This window comes from Marmota flaviventris, chromosome 12 (genome assembly GCF_047511675.1).
Source record: "Marmota flaviventris isolate mMarFla1 chromosome 12, mMarFla1.hap1, whole genome shotgun sequence".
Classification (NCBI taxonomy): domain Eukaryota; kingdom Metazoa; phylum Chordata; class Mammalia; order Rodentia; family Sciuridae; genus Marmota; species Marmota flaviventris.
Window position 1 is genome coordinate 38,451,317 of NC_092509.1, and position 26,076 is coordinate 38,477,392.

Below are 26,076 nucleotides of genomic sequence, written 5' to 3' on the forward strand. Positions count from 1 at the left end.
GCCTGTGATTCTGGCTATCTATCAGATTTCCGTCTCTGCATAGCCCACAGGAAACTCAGTGAAAACACTTAGACACACACACACACACACACACACACACACACTCGCACTTTAACCTCTGCACCTGCTCATCTCTGTGTCTCCTCTCTTGGCTAAGGGCATCATCTACTAACCATCAGAGAAGTCACCTCAGAGTTATCTCCAACTTACCCTGTGCCCCACTCCACCTGTGCCCCACTCCACCTGCAGCGGTGTCTGGACCCTAGAGTCATGTGGACGTGAGACCATTGTTTCTCATACTTACCCTCCCCTCCCCTGAGCTGCCACTACCTCAGCTAAGACTCTCTTCTCAGTTCTGGCAGTTGTCTGGGGGGTTTTTCGGCCCCTCCTTTCCTCCGTGGTCCTTGTGTGTGGCCGCTTGGGTTATCTTCAAAACCACAGGCTGCTTTCCTTATGAGACTGTGTACAAGCCACTCATTGCGAGGAAGGCCAGACTATATCACACGCACACAAAGCTCCACAGATCCAGCCCTGGCCATCTCCTGCCTTCGTCCCAGCCACTGTCCTGTGCTCGCCCTCCGTTTCCACCACCCCAAACTATTTACCCTTCCTCAGACCAGCTAAGGTCTGCCTCAGAGCTTGTCACTCTGCATGTGCAGAACCTGTCCTTTCAACTCCCTTTGCCCACCCCTAGGTGTGACGGAGCCCCACCATCCCTTGTTCACATCCTAGTGGTACTGACATTGTGTCAGGCGATGGCTGTGCTGTGCCTCAGGCACCACCTGGAACTCACAGAGCTCGGAGCTCTTGTTCGAGGGAGAAGAGTTTCATTGGATTTTTCCCATCATTATTCTCTTCCTCCTTCCTGCCTCCTCTTTTCTAAATGAACACATTTGAATATGGGTGACTAGGTCCAGGAGATCATGTTCCTAATATAATGAAGCTTTCTCTAGGTTAAATGTGTGTCATGTGTGTGGTAATGATATGGCGCAGGTATATAAAAGCAGCGTCTTGCTATTCATTAGTGTAGTTCATGTACATTTTACAAGCAACGAAAATGTATTTAAAGAATTGTTTGAGGGCTGGGATTGTGGCTCAGCAGTAGAGCACTCACCTAGCATATGCGAGGCCCTGGGTTCGATCCCCAGCACCACATAGAAATAAATAAATAAAATAAAGATATTGTGTACAACTACAACTAAAAAATAAATATTTTTTTAAAAAAAGAATTTTTTGATGTATGTAGTTGGCTGAATAATGCCCTTCCCCCAAATGTCTCCACATCCTAATCCTTGGACCCTGTGAATATGACCTTATATTGTTAAGGGGCAGGTGTGATCAAGAATCTTGAGATGAGAAGATGAGCCTGGGTTATCTAGATAGCCCACTGTAGGCATAACAGTCTCTATCAGAAGGAGTCAGAGTCTGAGGAGATGGTGGTATGATGGTGAGGGCAGGTTAGAGCACTCTGCAGGTGGAGGAAGGGGTCAGGCAGCCACTGGAAACTGAAAAGGGCCAGAAAAGGGATTCTTCCTCAAGCCAGCCCTACAGACATCTTCATTTTGGCCCAGAGAAACTGAATTTGGACTCCTGACCTCCAGAGATACAAAAGAATAAATTTGTGGTATGTCCAGCCCTGTAAGTTCATGGTAATTTGTTACAGCAGCAGTTGGAAGCTAATACAATATAGAAATCATTGAAAACAAAGATGTGCATATTGTTATGAAGCCCCTGGAATATGTCATCCAAGAAGACTTCAGAAATAATCCCCATAGTTTTGAGCCTTTTCACTGGGAGTCTTCATTGTGTGGTTGATCTATTTTCATTTAAATGGTCTTTTTAACTTAGCATCTACTGCAAAAAAAAAAAAAAAAAAAATGTAGCCACCAAATTCCTGCCTGTAACAGATTGCACATGCACAGAGAAAACCAATGTTTGGATTGTCATTCAAAAATACTCAAATGAATTAAAATATGTTTTCTGAAAACTTTAGGGTTGGATGGACATTTCAAAGAAACCATATGTTCCTTGATTTACTAAATTCAAATGAAGCCTACATGTCTCATAAATTGTTTTACTAATATATTTAATCAATAATATCATTATCTTAGTTCAAATTGAAACACTTCAGTTAAACAAAAAAATTTCAAAGACAGTATTATCAGGTCAAAAAAACAAATTTAGGAATTCACCAACACATCTAACTAAATACATAATACAGTTTATCATTAGTTGCTATATTATGATATGATAATCACTTCAAATCATTTAATACAAGGCTGGGGCTGTAGCTCAGTGGCAGAGCACTTGCCTAGCATGTGTGAGGCACCTTAGCATCACACAAAAATTACAAATAAAGGCATTCTATCAATGTACAATTACAAAAAAAAATAAATAAATCATTTAACACTTTAAATTATCAACTTTGTAGGTAAATCAAAATAATTACCAATTTGAAATTGTTAAACAACCAGAAGTAGCAACTTATAAATCCATTAAGAATTTTTTTGCCTAAATCTGTATTGGTCAATTGTGACCCAAAAAATGTTTTGGTTTTTTTTTAATTTTTAAATGATTGAAGAAAGAATGAAAAGAGGAGAAAAGATGACCACATAAAATAACCAAACAGCAGACACAGATGGCACTTTACAGAACATGACTTAAAAACTCCCCGATTACATATTTACTCCAAACCCGTCAGAAAGTAGATGGCTGTGGGTCTGTAATGAGGGCTGTTTGAAAGTCAAGTGTTCAGCAAATTTGGCCAGTGGGCACTTAGGGAGTTCCAGCCTTGGAATTATCAAGTACAGGAATGCAGGCGGCAGAAGAGTCTGCTCTACCCAACTCCAGTAATATCTGTCGGGGACACACCCCCAGCCCTGCAAGCAGCGGGCTCCCAGAGCCCACACCTGTCCTGGGGATGGTTACTTGGAGCACAGGGCTTCTTGGGGTAAGCCCAAAGATGAGTGTGTGATACCGGGGATGGGTGTGTGTGTGTGCAGGGATAAGCAATTGTAAGGGAGAGCAGAGCCTGCGATTCTGATAGTCTGCTTCATTATGTTTTCTTTTACTTTTCTTATTTATTTATTTATATATTGGCACTTAATCTTGAGCCACATCCCAGTATTTCTATATTTTTAATTTTTATTTTAAGACAGGGTCTCACTAAGTTGCCTAGAGCCTCCCTAAGTTACTGAGGCTAGCTTTGAACTCATGATCCTCCTGCCTCCGCCTCCCAAGCCTTTGGGATTACAGGTGTGCACCAGTGTGCCCAGCAGTGTGTTTTCTTAAAGTGCAGTGGCGCTAGCCCCAAGGCCATGAGGGCTGAAGTCAGGGGTGCATGGACAGCTCAGAGAGGGAGGCAGGAGCCATGGCTTATGACTTTCTTCTGTGTGATGTAGGGCGGGCCTCTTTCCCTGTCTGTACTACAGACCCCTCTTCTGCAAAATGAGGGTGCTTGGATTTCTAACTGGGAAGTCTTAAGGCTCTGTGATCTAACTGCACTGTTCCTTCCAAACTAAAACTCATCATTCATTTAGACACCGTAGGTGATGAGGTTAAAAAATAAGGAAAGCCTTTGCTTGTGCCAGAAATTGGGTCTATTCAATGCACTAACATGGTCATCTCTGTAGTTACAGATGCCCTTTTATTTATTTATTTTTTTTATTAGTTGTTCAAAACATTACAAAGCACAGTAGCTGAGATATGTAATCAACCTAGGTGTTCATAAATAAATAAAAATATGAAATACAAATATATGTTATATATTAGGATTTCACATATATATGGAATTATTATATGATATTTCATCACATTATATGTAATATGAAAAAAAAGAAAAGAGGAGAAAAGAGGGAGAAATGGTCAAAGGATACAGTTTCCAGTAAGTTCTAGAGGTCTACCATACAGCTGTATGAATATAGATAACAGTACTGTATAGTATACTTAGAATTTGCTAAGGGAATAACTCTTAAATATTCTTACCATAGGAAGGAGAAGAAGAAAATGGTAGTGGTGAGGTAACGGTATGTTGTTTATCTTAGTATGTATTTTGAATCATCAAGTCATGAACCTGAAGTATGTACAATTTTTTTTTTTAGTTGTAGACAGACATAATATCTTTGTTTTATTTATTTATTTTTATGTGGTGCTGAGGATTGAATCCAGTGTCTCACACGTGCTACACAAGCACTCTACCACTGAGCCAGAACCCCAGCCCCAGTATATACGATTTTTATTCATCAATTATAACTCAGCAAAAACAGAGGGAAATAAAGAATATCTCATGACACATTTTTTTTTATATGAAACTCACTGGGGATGTAACTGATAGAGCACTTGCCTTGCATGTGTGGGGCTCTGGGTTTGATCCCCAGAACTATAGGGAAAAAGGGAAGTAGGAAGGGACGGAGGGACAAATAAAATTTTATTTAACTCATGCATAAGCATTCCTAATAAAGTTTTATTAGCACACAGCCATAGTCGCCTGTTGGTATGCTTTGACACTATAACACTCTGTCCCCCAAACCAAAAATATTTACTATCGGTGTGGCCTTTTACAGAAAAAGTTTGTGACCCCCGATCTAGCCTCCTGGGGGAAGCTCTTCCCTTTCTAATATCACAATGCTTGTGTAGCACGTGTGAGGCACTGGTTTCTACACTTTGCCAGACCAAACTGAGGTGTGGGTTCAGCTACAACCTCCATATTTCCTGTGAGCCAGACAGCCTTCTGCATTTTGCCAAGTGTGACAGCTGATGTTCAGAAAAGCAGATTTTCATTGTGGAAAAAAAGAGACTTCTTTTATAATTTTTATGAAACTTCTTTTATAGTTCAGTGGGACTTCTATTTGAATGATAAAACCACATTTTTAATATCAACTCTCTAAACCCATGTTTTATCTCTAACTCAAATACTTAAATCCATGACTGCAGATAAAATTTTCTCTCAGGCTGGGGTTGTGGCTCCGTGGTAAAGTGCTCGTCTCACATGTCTGAGGCACTGGGTTGGATCCTCAGCACCACATAAAAATAAATAAATTAAATAAAGGTATTGTGTCCATCTACAATTTAAAAAATATTTTTTTAAAAAAAATTTAGAGAGGCTTAGATGGACTTTTTCTGACACCTTTAGAGGGGTCAGTAGTTAATGCTGCCATTTATCCCACTTGTCATTTTTTTAATAGCCACAATTTTCTTTTAAATTTTTTTTGGGGGGTGGGGACTTGTGAAGAATTTCTCATAATAAAAATTAGCATCTCCATGGTCCACCCTACATATTCACCCAAGGGTGGCCTAATAAATTAACATTTTGTTAGAGTACAAATAACACTGGATTATATTCAGTATGTTTAGTGGCTATATATATACTCTCAAATAATTTGCCTAAAACACACAAAAACTTTTGCTGCATTGACAGTATGCTTTGCTGAAACATTTGTGTTAAATTTCCACTTGATTTATGGAACAAATATGACCCTATTTAGTAGATTTGTGTGTTGTCTTTTGAGGAATTAGCATAATTCTTTAACTTATGATTCTCTGATTGTGCCTTCTCTGTGTCCTACGTGAAAAGGTGCATTTGAAGGAATGGGATGGGATGTGAATAAACATGCACAACTTGTTAGTCATTAGCAGTGGTCAGTTTGACCTTTGAAAGAAGCAGTTTCCCTTCCCAGGTCTGGCAAAGGAAGTGCATTTCAGCTGGAACTTTCTGGACAATAAGAGGTGACCATGTCAATTTGCTTTCCTGGGCCTTTACTCTTTCTTTAGTGTATAACTGGGGCAGCAGATGGCTGTCTGATGTAGGAGGTTGTCAGAGTGAAATCTGACTTGTAGCCCTGGGGAATGGTCACTTATGAACAAGCAAACCAGGTCAGTGGTTAGAATTTAAAGTGACTGACTGACAGCAAGTGGCAAAGAAATTGAGATTTAAGATTCTAGATTTGTTAAGTTTCTGCTACTTAATGGCATCTCATTTGATTTGGATACTTTCATTCTAATGAGATGACAAAAATAAAAGCATGTTCTAAGAGCAAAACTATGTTGTGAAATCCAGTTTTAACTGCCTTCTCAAAACATAGCCGGCAGAGTATGTGGGGGTTGCTATAGAAATGGTGGTTACTGAACCAGCTTCTTATCATGTATGGCGCATACATAGCCGACACTCGGGAGAACCTAGTCATAATTGGCCTGGAGTAGATTTGTGTCTGCTTCAGATGGTGGACGTTACTGCTGATGCTGTGCACATTTAATTAGTCCTTTAGGTAAGTCATGGCCAGCTTGTCTTTGAATGTGGAGCTTATTTAAAATACAGATCTCATTTTCATATTTTGTTTCATTTCATTAGTTTTGGGGGTGGGTGGATAATGGGAGGGAGTGGAAGTCCTTAAAGCACTAATTATGCTTATAACTTTAAGAAAATGAAATCACATTACTGAACATGTAAACCACAGACCCTGGGTGATAATAGTGTGTAGGTTCAGTTGTAGCAAATGTTACTGTTCCAGGTGGGGGATATTGATAATGGAGGAGGCTGTGCTTGAGCGGGGGGATTGGCAGAGAAGTGAGAAATCTCTGTACCTTTCTCTCTGTTTTGCTATGAACCTAAAACTGTGCTTTGAAAAAAACCCAGTAATAAATAATACCATTACTAGCCTATATTTTTCTCCATCATAAGCTACATATCTGGATGAAAGAACTCTGATTGTAATAGTAGGTGTTGTGATTGAATTGTAAGGATGAACTGTTTCACATTTTGTGGGCAAAAGTTAGAACAGAAAAAGGAGTTTATTTCCCTACATTAAATATATATTATATGCATGATATTAATTTTAGTCATACACACCATTTTTTCCCATGAGAACAGATGCAGTAGTGAAGGGTGTTGAACAAAGGAGGAAGTCAACTTACCTTAGTGTAATATGAATATATCCCTAAGAACACTGTCACCTGAAATAGGTCGTTTCACTGCAAAGATCGTGGCTTAGAAACAAAGAAACAATTCTCAGAAAAAAAGAGTCTCTACTTTCCCAAATGTAAAAATTACCCTTAGAAGTGAACTGGACTTCTGTGAGATGAGTAGGAGAAAGGGGAATGATTTACCTTCCAGGAAGGTGGATCAATATGATGTAGCAGATAGCAAAGAAAACTGAGGACATAGGACTTATTTTGAGTAAATGATGACAGAATGAAACTTTGTCTTGCCAGAGAGCTTGACAGTCCGTCAATGGTGATTTGCGCTCTCTCTCTCTCTTAATATTTTTGGTTTTTAGTTGTAGTTGTTAGTGGACCTTTATTGTATTTATTTATTTTTATGTAGTGCTGAGGATCCAACCCAGTGCCCCACACATGCTAAGCAAGTGCTCCACCACTGAGCCACAACCCCAGCCTGGCGATTCGCTCTTTGAGATGCAGATGGGGATCTTTGGGCCGCTGTGGACCCTTAGCATCCTAGTTGTAGTGTCCTACCCCTATGGGCTGACCGAAAGGGATAAAGCCAGGGTAATAACACTTGTGCTGCCCTTGGGAGTGATCTCAGAACAGGGACGGTTGTTTTTCAGTATTACCTAGCAACTCAAAAAACAATCTTTTAATACCAATCCATTTCTGAGAATTGTTAAGCCTTTTGTGTTGGTAGCCTCCCCCAAATGACAATTTTCAGAAAATAATACCATCCCACTAGCTCTAGTGTAGCTGGGATTCAAAGCACTTTTGTTTTAAAACCCTGTTCTTAGGAATTTGGTTTTCTTAAAATATCATTGGATGGAGAACTAGAAGTTCCCATGCTTGGGTTTAATGAAAACCATTTTTTTGACAAACTTGACAAATAACTGTTGCCTGCTTTTGTGGTCTCAGAATTTGGAGATCAATATCTTCCTCCTCAAAGAAAACCTGTCTTCTTTTAGAGTCAACTTTTAATGACCAATTATGGAGATTGACCTTGTGGGCTGTCTGTGGCAAGTTTGTGTCCTGCTGGCTTTCCCCATCACCTAGAAGCCTCCATGCTCCTTGGGGTGCTGCTGTTTGGCCTGGGTTTTAACTATGGATCTAACGTGTTCATTCCAGTATCAGTCTGAATAAAAAGTAATTAGGAAAGTGATGATGCCACAATTTTTTTCAGAAACAAATATTTTAGGGGTATTATATTGCCAATTTCCTCCATTTATAAGTAAAAATGTTTTGGGTAGATGTGATAATACATAGCCTCTGGCATTAGTGGACAGATTACTGAAGCAGCACACAGCCCAGCAATTGGGACAGCATGGGCTTGAGTGACAGCTTCTCATTAGGTCACTAGTTGTATGAGCTAAAGTAAGTCCTTGAACCTCTCAGACCTCCATTTTCTCTCCACAGTCCCTACCTCAGAGAATTGTTGTGAATGAAGAGCAATTACAATAGTACTGGTCAGTTGGCGAAAGGCTTTGTGGATGTTTGCCATTATTATTATCATCATCATTGTTGTTCTTGCCTAGTGAATTTTGGGTAAAGTATGATAAGAAAGGAGGACTGGTATGATCAAGCTGTAATGTCCCTAAATGTAGCATCCCAATCTCACCCTCCACCACCACCACCACCACCAGGCTGGTATTTAGCTAGGATGCCCCAGCCATCCATCTGACTGGTCAGTGCCCCATCCTCTAACAGCTATTCCATATTTTGAATATCATTGACTGTTTGGAATTGGATTTCTAAATAACCCTTCAGTTCAGAATGGGTTCTACCTTTTAATTTGAGCAATGTAAGAATATGCCTTCTGGTGTGCAGAGCAGGTCTCTCACTAGTGCAAAAGCCCAGCCAGCTTCCTGGGTCTACTTCTTTCTCTCCATTGGACACCACTGGCCATTACAGCCACATCCTCATCTCCAGTGAGGCACCAAGGATGGGTACTTGGGGTAGATGAAGATCCCACATGTCCTTGGTTTCCTGAACAAGATTCTGCGCTTCCAACCTGGGGCCTGAAGACCCAAGGGACTTCTTTGGCATCTGATAATTTCTGCAAGGAATTTCAAATTGGGGAAGGTGGGTGGGTTTTAATAGTGATCTTTTACAATTTAACTTGAAAGTATTCTGCATCATTTGGATTCGATATAGAACTTAAAATTACCAGATGATTTTTGTTGCCTGAATTTACATTTATAAATAGACGATTTTATAGAATAGGACTAATGAGAACAGAAGAGGAGTAGACATGATAGATGAATAATACAACCCCAGCATATTAAGGAAAAATGAAAAACTATGTTAGAAGAAAGGAAGTTTTATGGTAAGTTCAGCTTGAGGAAAGTGATAGAAGAATTGAATCATAGACCTGCCAGACTCAAAAGAATCCCCACCCTGGCCATCTATGTCCTGAGTATGTTGCAATCTAGACATTTAGCTCACGTCATCAGGTACTACATTCAATTGATGTTTTTAATTTTAATTTTATTTTGCAATAGTACATATAGCCTTGTTTCTGTTTCTTTTACAAATTTGGTTTTATATTTTTATATGAGCTGTAAGCTCTTTTAGATTAGGACACACTTAACACATGATTTTTTTTTAAATAAGGTCATGACTTCATATGAGCTTTTCTTTTCTTTTAAAAGTGATTTTGTACATTAATCAGGTCTGAAAATTCTCAAGGTCTACAAATGTTAGGGATAGGATTGTCCTGGGGGTAAATTACCAACTTCTCTGGACCTAATGTTTCTAGCTCAAAACTAAGATATATAAAGCCTACCATCCAATATTATATAAAGCTTAAGTATGATGTACATTCCTGGCCACATGTTATGTTCCTAATATCATAATTCTTTTTGCTCCTTCTCTTGAGCCACTCCTTTACAGTCGTTTGTATGCACACACGTGGGCAGACACACACCCAGACCAATTCAGCACATACAGAATGTGGTGTATCGAAGTCTCCACAGAAGCACCCTTGCTTCCTCCTAATAAATGTGGTTGTATGTAACAGCCCAGCCATTTGAAATATGTAGTTGAAAGTAGCCAAAATCAAAGGGAAATAAAAGTAGGATCACAACTCCAGACCTTTTAGAAGAAGTGTTTGTAATCAACTCTTTCTTAACTGAGCTTATCCATTAGGAAAACAGGGTATTACTCTAAACCAACATTTTTCATCATTGTTTTCAAAACTGCGCTGGGATTGGGGAGCTGACATCTTTCCTCATCAGGAAGAAGCCAAACTGGGCATGGTGAGTACTCAAGGCACATGCAGGACATCCCTGGAAGGGAAGAAGAGGAGACACAGGACAGGGTTTTCTTCAGACTGCAGATCCCCTCCTTTTCCAGAATATCAGATTTTTGTGCATTCCTGCTTCTAAGCCAGGACTTAATGTGGCTTAAAAGAATAATGAACTGGATGTGGGAATGCAGAGCCACAGCCCATTCCCAGATGTGTCTTATAATTAGTTTGGGGATATTTGTTTGTTTGTTGTGTTTGAATTTACTGCCGACATTAAAAAAAGGGGGGAGAAGATTTCCCATGGAATTTTCTTTAAAAAAAAAAAATGAGCAGTTCATTTGTCTAACAAATAGCTTCTCCATGCCAGGAATCCCACTGTTGTACACTCTTGGGATAAAACAGTGACAAAACAAATTAGGGAAGAGCCCTATAATTCTGAAATTTTTATTCTAGAAGGAGACGATGCACTAGTATACTTAGATGGCATAGGTACCAGTTCAGCCAAATGATGATGGAGAAAGTGATTAGTTGGTCAGAGTCTACAGAGAAGTGACATTTGAACTGAGATACAGAAGGCACCTTAGAGCCTGACATGGGACTATCTTGGGTACAGAGCACCCCAGGAGGAGATAAAAAGGTCTTGATTTGGAACCAGTTTGTCCACACACACAGCAACCAAGTCACTGCGTAGCACTTTTCCTTAAGTAATGACACAGCGACATCTGTAGGCATTTGAGTCTGCCAACCCCTGACCTGCTTAGCCAAGTGACTAGATTCCTTGCTGAGCTGATCAGAGATACTTCTGAAGTTGCTTTAAGCACTGGCCACCCAGTTGCTGCACCAAGCCCACATTGTGGGAAATGGCATCAGACTTTTTTGAGAAGACTGCTACCCCTACTCAAGGGCACATAACTTAGAGCTTTGCTGCTGAATTGGTGGTCCACAGATGAGTGGCACCAGCATCACCCAGCAGCTTGTCACAGAACACCTCAGGCTTTCCTCCAGATCCACCCAATCAGCCCCTATGCTTAGGACATCTCCCATTTTAATGAGCTCTTTAGCAAGACCTGATGGAGAGCATCCTATCACATCTCCAGATGCTTGCTAACTCTGTTGTACCATCCTTCATCCTGAACTGTTTTTCTAATCCAGAGCCTACTGGCTGTGCCACCCACAGCCCTTTGCTTCCCCCGCCCAGCCTCTTCCAACCTGTAATTGCAAGATGGTATTGAACTTTAATAATGAATGAAAATTTTCTCCTGATGGGGCTAATTAACTCATACTCTGATACTGTTTTCTGGAAATTCATAAATATCCACATATACCCAGTAAATTTTATTGATGTTAATGTGTGGCCTAATACTTTTGGCCATCTCTTCAAGGCAGAAACTTTCTATAACTGCCGAATCTTTATGATTTCCCATTACTGCTCCTTTCCTAAAATATATTTCAGTAAGTCATGTGATAGCTCAGCAAAAGCATAAAGGAAAAAATATCAAGTTTCTTCAATTAAATTTATTTTTTAAGAATCTCTTTTCCTTGTGTTTGATCCCCAGCACTGCAAAAAGGAAAAAAAAAAATCTTTCTCAGAAGGGAACATCTTACAGCTAAATATAGGCTCATTTCGTGTCTTAATTTCTAATATTCAACACATCTGTGATTTTGTGCTTCAAACAGAAGGTTGTTGGTTATAGTGAGTTGCCCTTAAATTTATTCTTGTCCAAACCAGTCCTGAAATGTACTTGCCCAGGGCTATAAGAATCCATCCATCCCCACATCAGTTTCGCTCCTTAGTTCGATTGCTTTCAACAAGAATGATTAGGTAATTGCCCATCAGACAAGTGTTTTGCTATATAATTAACGAGGAATGTTTACTCCTCAAAGATTTCATGGAAAAATAATTCCAGAAAAGGCAAACTAGCTATTCAAAGCCACAGACTTTAATTTGGAAATGAGAAGTCTACTCCACAATAGTGTAAATGTGGAAATTGTCACTATTCCCACTGAACTGACAAATGTGACTTAAAGGTTGATGAACTTTTATATTTTGATGTTAGCGAATGATTCTGCGCCAGTGTGCTAAAGCATGCAACAAAGTAGACTTAGATCTTGGAACTACTATGTGTACAATTGGTAGAAAATTGTAGTAGAGGTTAAAAGAGATGAAAGCCTCCAAAAGCAACATCTGTCTGGCTCCTAAAGAAAACCAGTATATTTGAAGATCAGGAAGGACATAATGGTGATGGTGATGGTGATGGTGATGATAAGAGGAAGAAGAGCAGCTCACTTTGGATCTGAGAGGTACACTTCTTAAGATCATTCCCTCAGAGAGCTAATGCTTACCCCATGTCTGGTTCTTAGGCCACCATAGCCCAAGTGAGGTGATGGTTACTGACCAGAGAAAACAGATGAAAAGCAGGGGAAATGTGGTCCCCACTGTCTTGAGTTCATGCCTGTATCAGCACAAGTGGCCTCATCTCTCATCACAGATGTTTCCAAATATTGCACAGTGAAAATGTGGGTTTAGGAGTAGAAGTGGCTGTTATTTCACAGTGCAAACAATCACCTTTTAATTAGTGGAACTTTTTTGAGATGGGTTTTGTGGAATTTCTTCCAACTGAGTCCCAGCTCAGAAACCTCATAGAACCTACTCCAGCTTTGTTCAGGAAAAAATATGTCATGTAGAACATGTTAGCTGCAAGAAGTAGAATGCCCAGCTCCTGTGTTTAAGTGATGAGGCTATTTATTGCTTGCATGCATGACAAAAGAAATGTAAAGCAGGGGCTCCAGACTTGCTCCAGCAGCTCCATGATATCATACAGGACACTCCATGTCTCCGTGCCAGCCCCAGAATGTCAGAGTTCACATGGAGGATTTTCTTTTGCCTTGGAAGTCATCTGTGTAATCAGTTGAGCACTTCTAGTGCTGGGCACTTATTTGTCCAGGGCTCTGAGGTCTGACATGACACAGATCTCAAGTGAGAATAGCAGCATGTGTTTCTGTATGTTGGCTAATGTTCCGGGTGTCAATGTCAACATGTAATCTCTGAAAGTGTAGGGTTTTTACTTAGAGTTTCCCTTCTAAACTCCACAGTGCTCATAAGATCAGGTCATTCTGCTTGTTGCCAAGTGCTTGTTGGAATGAGATCATGTACCTATTACAGAGGGGCTTCCAAGCCAACTAACATGCCAGGTGGGAAAAGCAAAGTGTATCTGACCTCCTTAGGTTGCATTAAAATTAGATGTTGTGTTTGGGTGAGTCTTTCCTTGTATTTTACCATTCTTTTGCCTTTGGAGAGCCATTTGCTCAATTTTTGAACTCACTTTTCTTTATATGTTGCAAATAGAAGTTGACCTCATTAGTGCTTGGTAACCAGGCAGGAAAGTGGCCCCCCTAGTGATTGCTAGTAGACCCCATCCCGTCCTGCATGGGAGCATGAGTCCTGTCTTCTCCTGCCTGTCCCTTATTATATGTGATAATCATTGTAGTTAAATATAGCTTCACATGAAGAACTCAGGGTGCTTTAAACACATTGAACCTTGCCAGCAGAATACATAACTAACTCTTTTCCCAAATATGAGGGTAATATTTCAATGCACACTTTTTTTCTTGAAAGTATGTCTTTCTATGGAGCTGGGCTTAATTTTAGAGAATAATAATTCTGACCCTGGATTCAGAATGTCACTGTTCTATAACTGGTTTGTTCTCCCACCCCTCATTGACCTGTGTATGTTATTCTGACATAGGTTGGGGGGGCTGATGTTTCCCAAAAACAGACTGTAGGGGGCAGGGGGGCCAGAACAGGAACACAGCAAACCATAAGAAAGAAAGTAAAGGGAAGCAAATATAAGTGCAGTAGGACTGTTTATTATCAGAGCAAACACATCCATAACCCTCAACTCTGGATTCCTAAGGGCATCAGTATGTCAGAACCTATCATAATAGTTGATCATAATAAGAACCCTGAATTTTAAAGACAAATCAAAAACGTGTTTACTTTTTGTAAGACAGGAGAAAGGGATGCATTTTAGAATTTGTATAAAACTGCCTTTTCCAATTTTGGCAAATGTATAGACGATAGCTTCCAGACCATGGTTAGGAGGTGTGCTGAGGGTTGCCACTGAGTGGTACTTCTCCTGACCTCTGTGCAGAGAGGCTTACCTTTTATCTAGCTTATAAATTTGTTTCGGCTTAAGATTACATTAGAGGATTCAAATGTCTTACAACTACTTGAAAACTGACAGTTTAGAAATTTCAGTCATGCAGAATTTCATTTCTTGGTGTTGCCAGAGAGATCACCACATGACCTTCACACACATGCACTCCCAATAACAGACACGAAGAGGCCTCAATCAGAGCAAAAAGGCACATGTCACCCAGCCAACTCCTGAGACACCTGCTCAGCAGCCAGATAGATGCGCTGATGGGATATGAAGGGACGAGACACTTGGGATCCTGCCTGCCTGTACCAGGTGACCCTGCCTTGGGCCTGCATGTCCCAGCAGCTGCCTGCTTAGAAGGAGGATGCTGAGGGGGCAGTAGGAAGCCATAGAAAGAGGCTAGGAAGGAGTAGCCTAGGGAAAGACAGAAAAGCCCAGAGGAAGTAAGCACCACCTGGCTGGCAGATGAACTGCTTGGAGAACAGGCAAAAGCAACAGGAGCTTTCTTTTATCCATAGAGTAGGAGCAACTTGGTCCCTGCCTTGCTCTGCCTGAGCAGTGCCTGGCACTCCCCACCCCACCCCCAACCACCACCACCACCACGTGAACACTCTGTTAGCATCTGGTCACATCACCGGACATCACATAATCTTATTCAACAGAAGAGACGTTAGGGAGGTTTGTTTGCTCTGCCAGCAGTTATCACCTGTGAAGAAGGAATCTCAGGCCTCTGTCCCCAGGCTTGAGCATAATCATCTCTTCTTCTGTGTGCCTGCTGCCCAGGTGGGGAAACCAGCCTGCACCCACAGCAGCATCAGGATTCCAGTAATGAGGAGCATATGTTTCTAGTACACAATTCATTAATTCTTGTATTCCCTGTAGTTTACTTCCTCCCACAAAACAGAAATCTTGGAAAATGCTTTGCCAGTAACAGCATGATTGTTGAATCCCAAAACAGTGTCACACCGTAGTCACTGGCTATGTGCATTTTACAGAAAATATATGCCAAAATTAATATCTCTTCCCCAGATGACTCTGCTCCCTTTAGTTGGGAAGAGTAGCATCCCATTTTAATCACACTTTGTGGGGATATCTTTGTAGCCGACTACAGGTTACCTGATGTTATTTTTGGATTGCATCTGTAGCTTTCACTCCATTGGAAGTACTGTTGAGTTCCTACCCTGTGGATATTTCTAGGTGTGGAGAAGACAAAAGGAATATAAGACACAGGCTCAAACGCTCAAAGCTTACCGTCTTCTAGAGGAGATAAGACCTAGAAAAATAGCCAGCAACCTAAGGTATACTAGATATACTAGAAGGAAAAGCACATGGTTTGATTTGTATCCTGGAAAATGGGTAGACTTTTGGAAAAGAGTAAAACTACGTGAGGTTGGACCCATGATAATCGGCAAAGTCACTCTTTTTGTGCTGTGTATTGTAAGGACCAACTTGGCAAGAACCAATGAGGGGCGTGTAGTACAGGAAGAGGTGTTGGGAAGACTGGCCATTCTGTGCCTTCGTTTACAGGTCCCCAGCAACTCCCACTGCTAATGGCATTTGAAGTCCTGCCCAGGTGAAGGCAAACTCCTTCCCAGCCTCAGTACCACCACTCTCTTGCATGCAACCTGGGTTTCCCTCTGCCCCATCCCTGTCCATCATTCATACCCATTGCTCTATGACTAGGTTCTTGCTGTTCTCTTCCCTATAATAGCCTCTCCTTCTTTCTCCTGGCCTCACCCCCTCCCCCTACTGACAAACCCTACTTGACCATCAAAGCTAACTTCATCCTTCTCCCCTGCCCCAGGGGCACTGTTTCCCTAGCTGAACTCCCAAAACAGCTATGACTTTTTCTGTCACTGGTCTTTCTGGCTTCCACTGGCACCACTACCAGATCCTCCATCTCCCTGGATGGACCTGGGACCTGTCAGCTGGATGGTGTGTGTGTCTTGTGTTCATGTGTGTTCTTCTACCCACTTGGCTTGCCCCAGATGTAACTTGGAGATATTTTAAAGTCTGTTTCACTTGATTTTCTTGTAGAAGGCAAAGGCAACTTAGGGATAAAGGTAGGTGGTTTGCTCCTGAATGAGCAGGAATTGGGGCTGTTTCCAGCTCTTATTCTCTGAGGCCCATTTATCCTAACCTAAGTATCTGCCCCATTTGAAGAGCAGTCAGTCAAGAATCCAGTTTGGGGAAAACTGCAAAACAAAGAATGCACAGCCGCCTCCCGGCTGATCCAGAAATCTTGCAATTGGGGGAGCACATGTGTGGGAGTGGGCATGGTATGTAAGTCAGGACAGAACTGGAGGGGGCCCAGGGGCTGGGGCGTGGGGGTGGAAGCAGTCGTAAAATCCATTCTCTACCTCTGGGGAGATGTTCTTACCCACCATAGAAACCTTTCTTCTTCAGTGTCCAGTGTCTTCTGTTTCCTTAGGAGCCCCCATGGACATAGTGATTCCTCTCAGTTGCCAAACGACCTGTGGGCAAACCCACCTCCGGAAATGAATCTGAATTGGGCTTCTATGTTCTCAGACTCATTTTAGAGTCCTTTTAGCTTAAATTCTGCTCTAATTTGAACAGGAATCATCTGGAGCCAAGAGCAAGCCTGTTGCATGGGACAGCCAGAGAATGCAAAGCTCTCCTGGATGCCTGGCTTCTCCCACCGTCCTTCTTTGTGTGTCGCTGTCCTTTAAGCAGAGGAGGGGGGCTGTGAGACAGGAGGCATAACATCACTGGGCACCTTTCCACTGCATTTGAATGTTACCATGGCAACTGATAGTGTCTAGAAGCTGCCCAAGTATTGTTTCTTTCTTCAGAGGGGACATAATCCACTATTGCCTCAGCCATACGTGCACCTAAGAAAGGCAGAAATGTGGGTATAATATTCGGTATACTTGATCCTTTCAGCACATCTGTGGCCGACACTTGCTGCAGTGAGGCAGCTATGCAGGAGCCCCGAGTGTGCAGCCCACCCTCTAGAGTGGTGAGCATGAGCCATGGGAGAGCTTCACCTGCCTCTCCCTTGCCCTCTGCCCACAGCAGCCCTCCCGGGCCTCAGAGAGCAGGGTGCTCTGCAGGTTGGCCCAGTGGTTCCACTTTGGGCTGGGAAACCACCTACAGCCTTAGGCAAGTTAATCCTCCTCGGTGGGTCTACTCTTATAAACTTTACAAAGTAACCAAATAAACAGACACTGGGAAGGTTGGTGGGGATACAGCATGACAGAGGGGAAACAATAACCCCGCCCTGGAGGTCGGGTGGGCCTAGGTACCTCCACTGTGCTTTCCAGAACCAAAGGGCCTTGGAAGGGTTTTACAACTCCCCAGTCCTCAGTTTCCTCATCTGAAAAGGGACCCTGAGGCCTACCCTGTTTGGTTGTTGTGAGAATTTTAGATAAAATATCTGTAAGACATGTATACTGTGACTAGCTAGTACATAGTGGTTCCTTAATGACAATTAAAGTAGTAACTGATGATAAAACCTGAACTTACTTTGACTTATTCAGTGTTTCCTAGCATCAAAACCAACTGAATTTTTTTTTCTTAAATACTCACCTAAGCCAGGCTTACTAGAACAGAATTTGCAAAGATTGAGGAATTATAAATTTAAAATTAAAAAAAAAAAACTTTCTAAGTAATTGTAACATAGCCAATCTGTGATTAGGTATAGGAAATTTATTTGTTCAAAGATAATGATTATAAACATCACAAGATTCTCCCCCCCCCCCTCTTTTTACTTCCAACAGCCCCTGGCATGCTGCCATTATTCTATTTCTGCACTGCAAAGGCTCCTGCTGAAATGATCTGTGTTTGGAAAGAGGGATAATAAATAAAGTGGCTGAAACTAATTTGATTGGGGGAAGGCAAAGAAGGACTTAAATTGTTCACCTTTTCCCTAAAGGGAAGTTGAAAAGAATTTTTACAGAGAGCTGTATGCAATCTCCAGGTGATGATTTAACTCTCCAGACTACCAAATGAGCTCTAAACATGACATTTAAGGTGACTTTTACAAGTACATAAGCCTTAAATAGGAGTTCAGCGTGCTCATAGCTGAAGTTCTTTTCTGAATCCCACAGGAACGTGGCTGAAGAGCGGTCTAGGCCTCGTGCACCAGGAAGGCAGCCAGCTAACGTGGACGTACATTGCCCCCCAGCTGGGGTACTGGGTGGCAGCCATGTCTCCTCCCATCCCAGGTAACACGAAGCCAACACTGGCGATGATGGGGATTGATTTCTTTGAGGGCTCAGGCTAAGTATGCATTTGAAAATAACCTCAGCAGAGAGATCACATCCAACTCAAAACTGCTTCAAAGTCTGAAATCAAATGATGGAAAAAAGGCATTTTGTGGGGGTGGAAGAGTTCTGGTTGGAACTTTCCCATTTAAGACAAGAATAATGCATGGAAAATAGTCTTGCCTCCTGTCTCTGTTTTACTCGGACAGCTGCCATGGGGCATTCTTAATCAGAAGCCCACAGAGGAGACTCAGACCTCCTCCCTAATTCCCAAAACAGCTGGGGCCTGGTGTGATCAAGCTCATAGGAAGAACACTCAACAGAGGGACTAGCGGAAAGTCACCATAGTGGGCTTTGTAGGGCAAAATATTTGATTTGACACTTCCAAACTGCTTACATGCAAATCAATTGCTCTGTGCCCCAAAGAATAATCTCCACTTAGGGTATGTGAATTCACTCCTATTTTTTAAAGTGTGATTCAGAAATGTGATTCTTAACCTATATTCCCAAATATATATTCCAGAATTGTTTTTCAAAATGGGCATCTCATGAGAATCATATCTAGTGATGTCTTCCATTGCTACATTTTGCTTTAGAATCCATAACACTTGGACTGCCTACCTTCATGAAACTGTTCTGTGGTAGCCAATCTTTATGCTTACAAGCCCCTTTGATTGCTATTTTTTTAAACACATCTAAAAGTCATGCACATCCAAATCTGGTGAGCAAAATAGGAGATTGAGCTAGGTCAAAATGTGCTGTGATTAAAAAGGCTCTCTTGCAAATTAACCACGAAGGCATTTCCTAATGGAAGTACAAAGTATTTTAGTAATGGAATTATCACTGGAATTAACACTTAAACTCCCAAAGTAACTAATGTGTTGGAGGCCATTCCTAAGGTGGGTGTTGAAAAGTTTGCTACATTGATTTTATGGTCCCATAGCAAGAAAATTTACACTTCAGGTGTGTGTTTTTCTTGATGGCATGGTTCTTATAGCATTGTAACATGAACCAGGTACATAAATGCCCTATTTTCCTAATTTGAAATATTAAGAGAATGTGACTAAGAAGAAAGAAAGAAAAGAAATTCCTTAGGTACCAAAGCAGAAGCCACAAAGCCCATGCATTAAAGTGAACTTTTGTTTTAGACAGATTTCAAAACAACTGTGTCTATCAGTTTTCCATTATGCCACAGATGAATATATGTTTTTGTAAAAAGGAAAGGGGACTGATGAACACAGCCATGAAGTAAGAGACTCAAGAGTTCTGAGAGCACCCACAGCCCAGCCTGATGGCATTTAATGTGTGGATACATGCATGGTAAACTCAGAGCTGTCAATTTATTAAAGCAAATGACAGTAATGCTGTGTTTTCACAAGTCCAAAACCAAGAAGAAAATAATGGGGGTTTCATTCTTTTATTATCTGCTTAAGAAGGAAGCAAAGCACAGCTATGAATTTTCTGCAGATTTCCTGTGGCAGAGTTTGAAATAATTACCTTCTGAGTACTGAACAGACCACGTTTCAGTTTTCTTGAAATGATTTCTATATGTACCCTACGGTTGTTTTATTTGTCTCGTTTTTGTGGTGCTGGGGATCAAACCCAGGTAGCCAAGTTTTCTTGGTGGCTTTCTCACAAGGCTCCCCATCTGGGGAGGCTGCCTTTGTATAAGAAGTTGTATATGGAACAAGTGAAGTGAAGCAGTGGGGAGTTCTTTTTCCAGCTTGCTGAACCTTCATCCCTAACATCCCACACCATTGAAGTGAATTGTATTTGGGAGAGAAGGTGTTCTCTTTTGGACTCAGAAATGCCAGTATTTTCAAAAATTGATAAACCTCTTTCGGTTGATGTGACTCTTAAGAGATTTGGCTCCTTAAAATGATTTTTGAAGAAATCTTCACCTATCAAAAAAAATTTTTTTTAAGCAAATGGGTGTTTGTGAGATTTAGTAATCATAACCAGGCTACTCTGGAATAATGTGAAACCCACAGTTTTTTCCTTTCCCTGCATTGGCCCACTGCCAGGATATTGACCATCAATAAATGCTCAAAGCCCAGATATTGTAATTTTCAGAGGATTTTGTTGTTGATTCATTGTGTCAGTAATATCAAGACAGATTTGCACTATTTTTAGACTTAAAAGATATGAATTAAACTCCTATTTCTTGGTATTCTTTACAATATGTATTTTAAAAGGAAATATTTTTATCTCTAGTAACCTTATCTGTAAATTCTAAAGAGGTCTGTGGCTATCTGGGCTTGGTGCAATACACCTGTAATTCTAGCTAGTTGGGAGGATGAAGCAGGCTGATCACAAGTTCAACTCCATTCCGGGCAACTTAATGAGACCCTGTTGCAAAATACAATTAAGAGAGCTGGGAATGTAGCTCAGTGGTAAAATGCTTGCCTGGCATGAGCAAGGCCCTGGGGTTCAGTCCCCAGTACCACTAAAAAAAAGAAAAGAGGTCTGTGGCAGTGTGCGGTTAGTCTTTTAAAAAATGTAGAAGAATGTTTTATTGTTTTACATGGAAAGAATTTTCATTACACTTAACACCCTGTAATAAGTTATTGCTTTTTAAAGTCATAGTAAATTTATGTCATATATTTAGACAATGTAAATTTATGTCATGCATTTAGAGAAAGGGCACTCTATGTAGTAATAATTGGCTGCCCAAACATATTGAGAATAAGATCTTGTGATTTTATTTTTCCTGTCAAATAAAATCTCCAGATATTCAGATCCTCTCTTAAAGGTGAGAAACCCCTTATTATGTTCTCTTTCATCCATTTGCTTTTATTAAAAGACCATGGGTCTGGGGTCGTGGCTCAGTGTTAGAGTGCTTGCCTACCATGTGTGAGGCACTAGCTTTAATTCTCGGCCCTGAATATAAATAAATAAAATAGAGGTCCATGGACAACTAAAAAATATTAAAAAAAAAAAAAAAAGATCATGTATTTAGAATGATGAACATGCTGCCAGGTGAGGCTCACTTCTCAGATAAGAAGGGTCTCTTGACACAGCCACGTTCCTATTTGAGTTTTGAAAGTGCTGCTGGCCCCGGAAGCTTCCATAATAATGTTAATTATGGAATGAAATGGTGGTGGTTCCACAAACCCATCGATCAAGGGTATTTTTGTCTGGCCTTTGCTCTGTGCCCATGCCAGGAAGAGTAAGAAAAAAGACATTATGTTCTCAACTAATTATCCCTCTTTTTATTTAAAGGTATCAAAATATCTAAAATGCCATTTTCTGACCTTCTAGGTCCCGTTGTAACACAGGACATTACCACGTATCACACCGTGTTTCTTTTGGCCATTTTAGGAGGAATGGCTTTCATACTTTTGGTTTTGCTGTGTCTCCTTTTATATTATTGCAGGTAAAGTGTTACCATTTTGGCAATATCTTTTTTAATGTCAAAGTTCTTGTGCAATTGATATTTGGAAGCATTGGTATGAAGTTGCTTTTTGTGTATTTTTTTTCCTAAATTGAGATCCTTTTTCTTGTTGTGAAACAGTATCTACAAACTCAAATGCATGATCTAAATTACAAATGAAACTACACGATGTGTAAGGCCAAGGGGAGTTGTATAAAAACGTTTGACAATTGTCATCTGATTCCCTCGGAGTACTCCCAAATACTGATGGAGAGATGATACTCTCAAGATCAAAGCAGAATTATTCTTATTTTGATGCCACGTCTGTTCACTGAGCAAGAATGTTTATCGTTGGCTCTTGGGTGACCCCTTACAAATGAATTAGTTGGCTGTTCTTACAAAAACCTGAGGATCACTCTCCAGATGCTGCTGCTCTGGGTCAGCATTGGGTGAGTGAGGGTTTGTGGTGAGAGGCTTCTGGCCCCTGATGAGTTGTTTTGTTTCTCCTTGTGGAAATTGAGAATTAGGATTTTGCCTGAAACTTGAAACTGTTCCATCATGAGAATCTCTAATCTCTAGTTGTGGGTCGTGTCTTTGGTCACAGGAGGAAGTGCTTGAAACCCCGTCAGCACCACAGAAAACTGCAGCTTCCGGCAGCCCTCGAGAGTTCCAAAAGAGATCAGTCCACTTCCATGTCGCACATCAACTTGCTGTTCTCTCGTCGGGCGTCGGAATTCCCCGGCCCTCTGTCTGTTGCCAGTCATAGCCGCCCAGAGGCCCCAGGGACCAAGGAGCTGATGAGTGGGGTCCACTTAGAAATGATGTCCCCCAGCGGAGAGGGGGACCTGCACACACCCATGCTGAAGCTCTCTTACAGTACCTCACAAGAATTTAGCTCCCGGGAAGAACTGCTCTCCCACAAGGAAGAAGATAAAAGCCAAACCTCCTTTGATAACTTGACTCCGAGTGGGACACTGGGCAAAGACTACCATAAATCAGTGGAAATTTTTCCCTTAAAGGCAAGAAAATCTATGGAAAGAGAAGGCTACGAGTCTCCCAGCCACAATGACTACAGGGGCAGTTATAACACTACACTATCCCAGCCTTTATTTGAAAAGCAGGACCGAGAAGGCCCAGCATCTGCAGGAAGCAAACTCACCATTCAGGAACATATGTACCCTGCACCTTCATCTCCTGAAAAAGAGCAACTGCTGGACCGCAGACCTACTGAATGTATGATGTCACGATCCGTAGATCACCTGGAGAGACCGACATCTTTCCCACGGCCGGGCCAGTTGATCTGCTGTAGTTCTGTGGACCAGGTCAATGACAGCGTTTACAGAAAAGTGTTACCTGCCTTGGTCATCCCTGCCCATTATATGAAACTCCCAGGGGACCATTCCTATGTCAGTCAGCCTCTGGTTGTCCCAGCGGACCAGCAGCTGGAAATTGGAAGACTTCAGGCTGAGCTCTCCAACCCCCACGCAGGGATCTTCCCACACCCGTCCTCTCAGATGCAGGGCCAGCCCTTGTCTTCCCAGGCCATCTCTCAGCAGCATCTGCAGGAGGCAGGCACGCGGGAATGGAGCCCTCAGAACGCATCCATGTCAGAGTCTCTGTCCATCCCTGCATCCTTGAATGATGCGGCTCTGGCTCAAATGAACAGCGAGGTGCAGCTCCTGACAGAAAAGGCTCTGATGGAACTTGGAGGTGGGAAGCCACTTCCGCACCCCCGGGCGTGGTTTGTCTCCCTGGATGGAAGGTCCAATGCTCATGTCAGACATTCATATATTGATCTCCAAAGAGCTGGAAGGAACGGAAGTAATGACGCCAGTTTGGACTCTGGTGTGGATATGAATGAACCAAAATCTGCCCGCAAGGGAAGGGGAGACCCTTTGTCTCTCCAGCAGAGCCACCCACCTGTCCAGGAACACCAGCAGAAAGAACCCAGGGCCCCGGACAGCGCCGCCTACACGCAGCTGGTGTACTTGGATGACATGGACCCAAGCAGCAGCGAGTGTGGGACCACAGTCTGCACCCCCGAGGACAGTGCGCTGCGATGTTTGTTGGAAGGCTCGAGTCGAAGAAGTGGTGGACAGCTGCCCAGCCTGCAGGAAGAGACAACCAAACGAACTGCAGATGTCCCCCCGGAGCCATTAGCCAGTCCCCACCAGAGAAGATCTGCTCATGACGACGAAGACGATGACGATGATGACGACGACCAAGGAGAAGACAAGAAGAGCCCCTGGCAGAAACGGGAGGAGAGACCCCTGATGGCATTTAACATTAAGTGAGCTGTCACAGAGCCACCCAACCATGGGATATAACCTTGCCAAATATCCTTTCTTACTGAAGCGCGTACCTGTTTGTGGAGGAGCCGAAGAAGGGCTACCGCAGGAGTGGACGTCCGCTGCGTGGGCATTGCCCTGTCAATGGTAGAAGGGAGTTAAAGTTATTTCTCAGAATAAAGGATGACTCTGGTAGATGCTGCACCTCCAGGGAGGTGGCTGGGAGAAGTGTCTGAACGTCGTTCCACAGACTTGACCTGTCCACCCACCAGGGATGCTGCAAAACCGCCCGTGATGTTGCTACACTCCAAGGATCACCTCAGTTTTCCCTCGGATTCTGGGAACAGATGAAACTCTTTTTGCATTGCTTGAATCCATTTTCTCATGATAATGCTACTGTGAAGCTATTCTTGAGAAATGAGGGTGGCACTCTGTGTCCCAAGGTAGGCATTATCTCCAAGGAAAGCTATGCATTGCTGCTTTGTTTCTTATTTTGCTTAGATTTTGCTTTGGTTAGGGCTCGTTTGGGGGTTTGCTTCTTCTCTCTCTACTTTTTTTTCAATACAATTTGGTTGTAAAAATTGCATTCCCTCATTTTAATCTGTTCTACTTCTCAGTGGTTTGTTTTGGTGTCTCCCTTCAGGAACTCCTGAGTGTCATCTTTTAACATCCAAGCCTTTTAATGAAATCGTACTGAAACTTCTATCAGCTAAGAGTCTTTCAGTTCTGGTCCCATTAACTCCAAGTGCCTTTTTTACAGTGACAACAGACAGTCCCTCAGTTTTTTGGTTTTTCTTAATCCCTTTAATTGAACTGCCTGGATTTTATATAAAATTATTAAATGATATCCCTTTTCTTTAAACTGCATGCTGCCAAGTGCCATTTGTGCTCAGCATTCTCATTTCAGCTCAGTGTACTCTCTAGTTACCCTGTGTAATGTGGGTTCTGTTTAGCTAAGATAGACTAGAGGACACTTTAGAGATGCCCTTCCCTACCCCATCCCTTTGGCCATAAGCCACCGTTATGGTTTTATTGGCTGTTTGTATATACGGTTGGTTGCATATTAACTCTGGAATCCTATGGGCTGATCTTGCTCGGCAAACATGAGAGTATGGACTGAGCAAGGGGACTGAATGTGACTATTAAAAAAAAAAAATCTTATGTACTATCCAAAAGTGCCAGAATGACTCTTCTGTGCATTCTCTCTAAAGAGCTGCTTAGTTATCCAAAAATGAAAATTCAAAATAAACTCAGAAGAAAATAAAACTATTTTGTGGTCATTTTAATTCATTCTGAACCATCATCTGTTGCAAAATCATTACTAAGACTTTTTAAATCATTCCTTGACATCCTAAAATGTGGTGGTTGGACTTGTAAACACAGCCACCCACGGATTTACACTCCGGTGAAAATCTTTAAAACCCACCTTTGTCTTTAGTGTCATTCAAGAACACAAGGTAACATTTTGTTGTTTTTCAGGTAAGGAGAGATGTCTGTGCTTTACAGGAAACTGGTGTTTTAGATCTAGTATCGATCCCTCTTGGAACAGCTTCAAGAAGATTTTGTTAAAATGACCTGAATCATCTTGGATGTACAATGCTGTTCATCAAAAGTGTTAATGGAGATGATGTCAAAACATAGATTGGAAGAAATAAGTTGAGCCAGCCGTTTACAGTCAGCAGCTTCCTTACAAAATCTTCATTCATGAATTCCATACAGACAGAAAATCAAGCTGGTTGCTATTATTTTAATTCTTCAATGCTGACATTTAGTATTTGGCTTGGCAGGGAGTGGGGGGGGGGGTGGATGGTTGAGAAAGTTCCCCAACAGTCAGACAACTGTGGTC

The 26,076-nt window shown here is 41.8% G+C and overlaps 1 protein-coding gene across 3 annotated transcripts in view; it reads left to right on the plus strand.

Moving 5' to 3' along the window:
- Fam171a1 (family with sequence similarity 171 member A1) overlaps positions 1-25,499 on the plus strand; it is a 115,786-nt gene extending 90,287 nt beyond the window's left edge. For all 3 annotated transcript variants that reach the window (XM_027928645.2, XM_071599869.1, XM_071599870.1), the window contains 3 exons: positions 18,414-18,530; positions 21,831-21,945; positions 22,547-25,499. In XM_027928645.2, the coding sequence (XP_027784446.2) occupies positions 18,414-18,530; positions 21,831-21,945; positions 22,547-24,236 (1,922 nt within the window). In that variant the 3' untranslated portion in view covers positions 24,237-25,499. The remainder of the gene's footprint in view (positions 1-18,413; positions 18,531-21,830; positions 21,946-22,546) is intronic.
- The last annotated feature ends 577 nt before the right edge of the window (positions 25,500-26,076 follow it).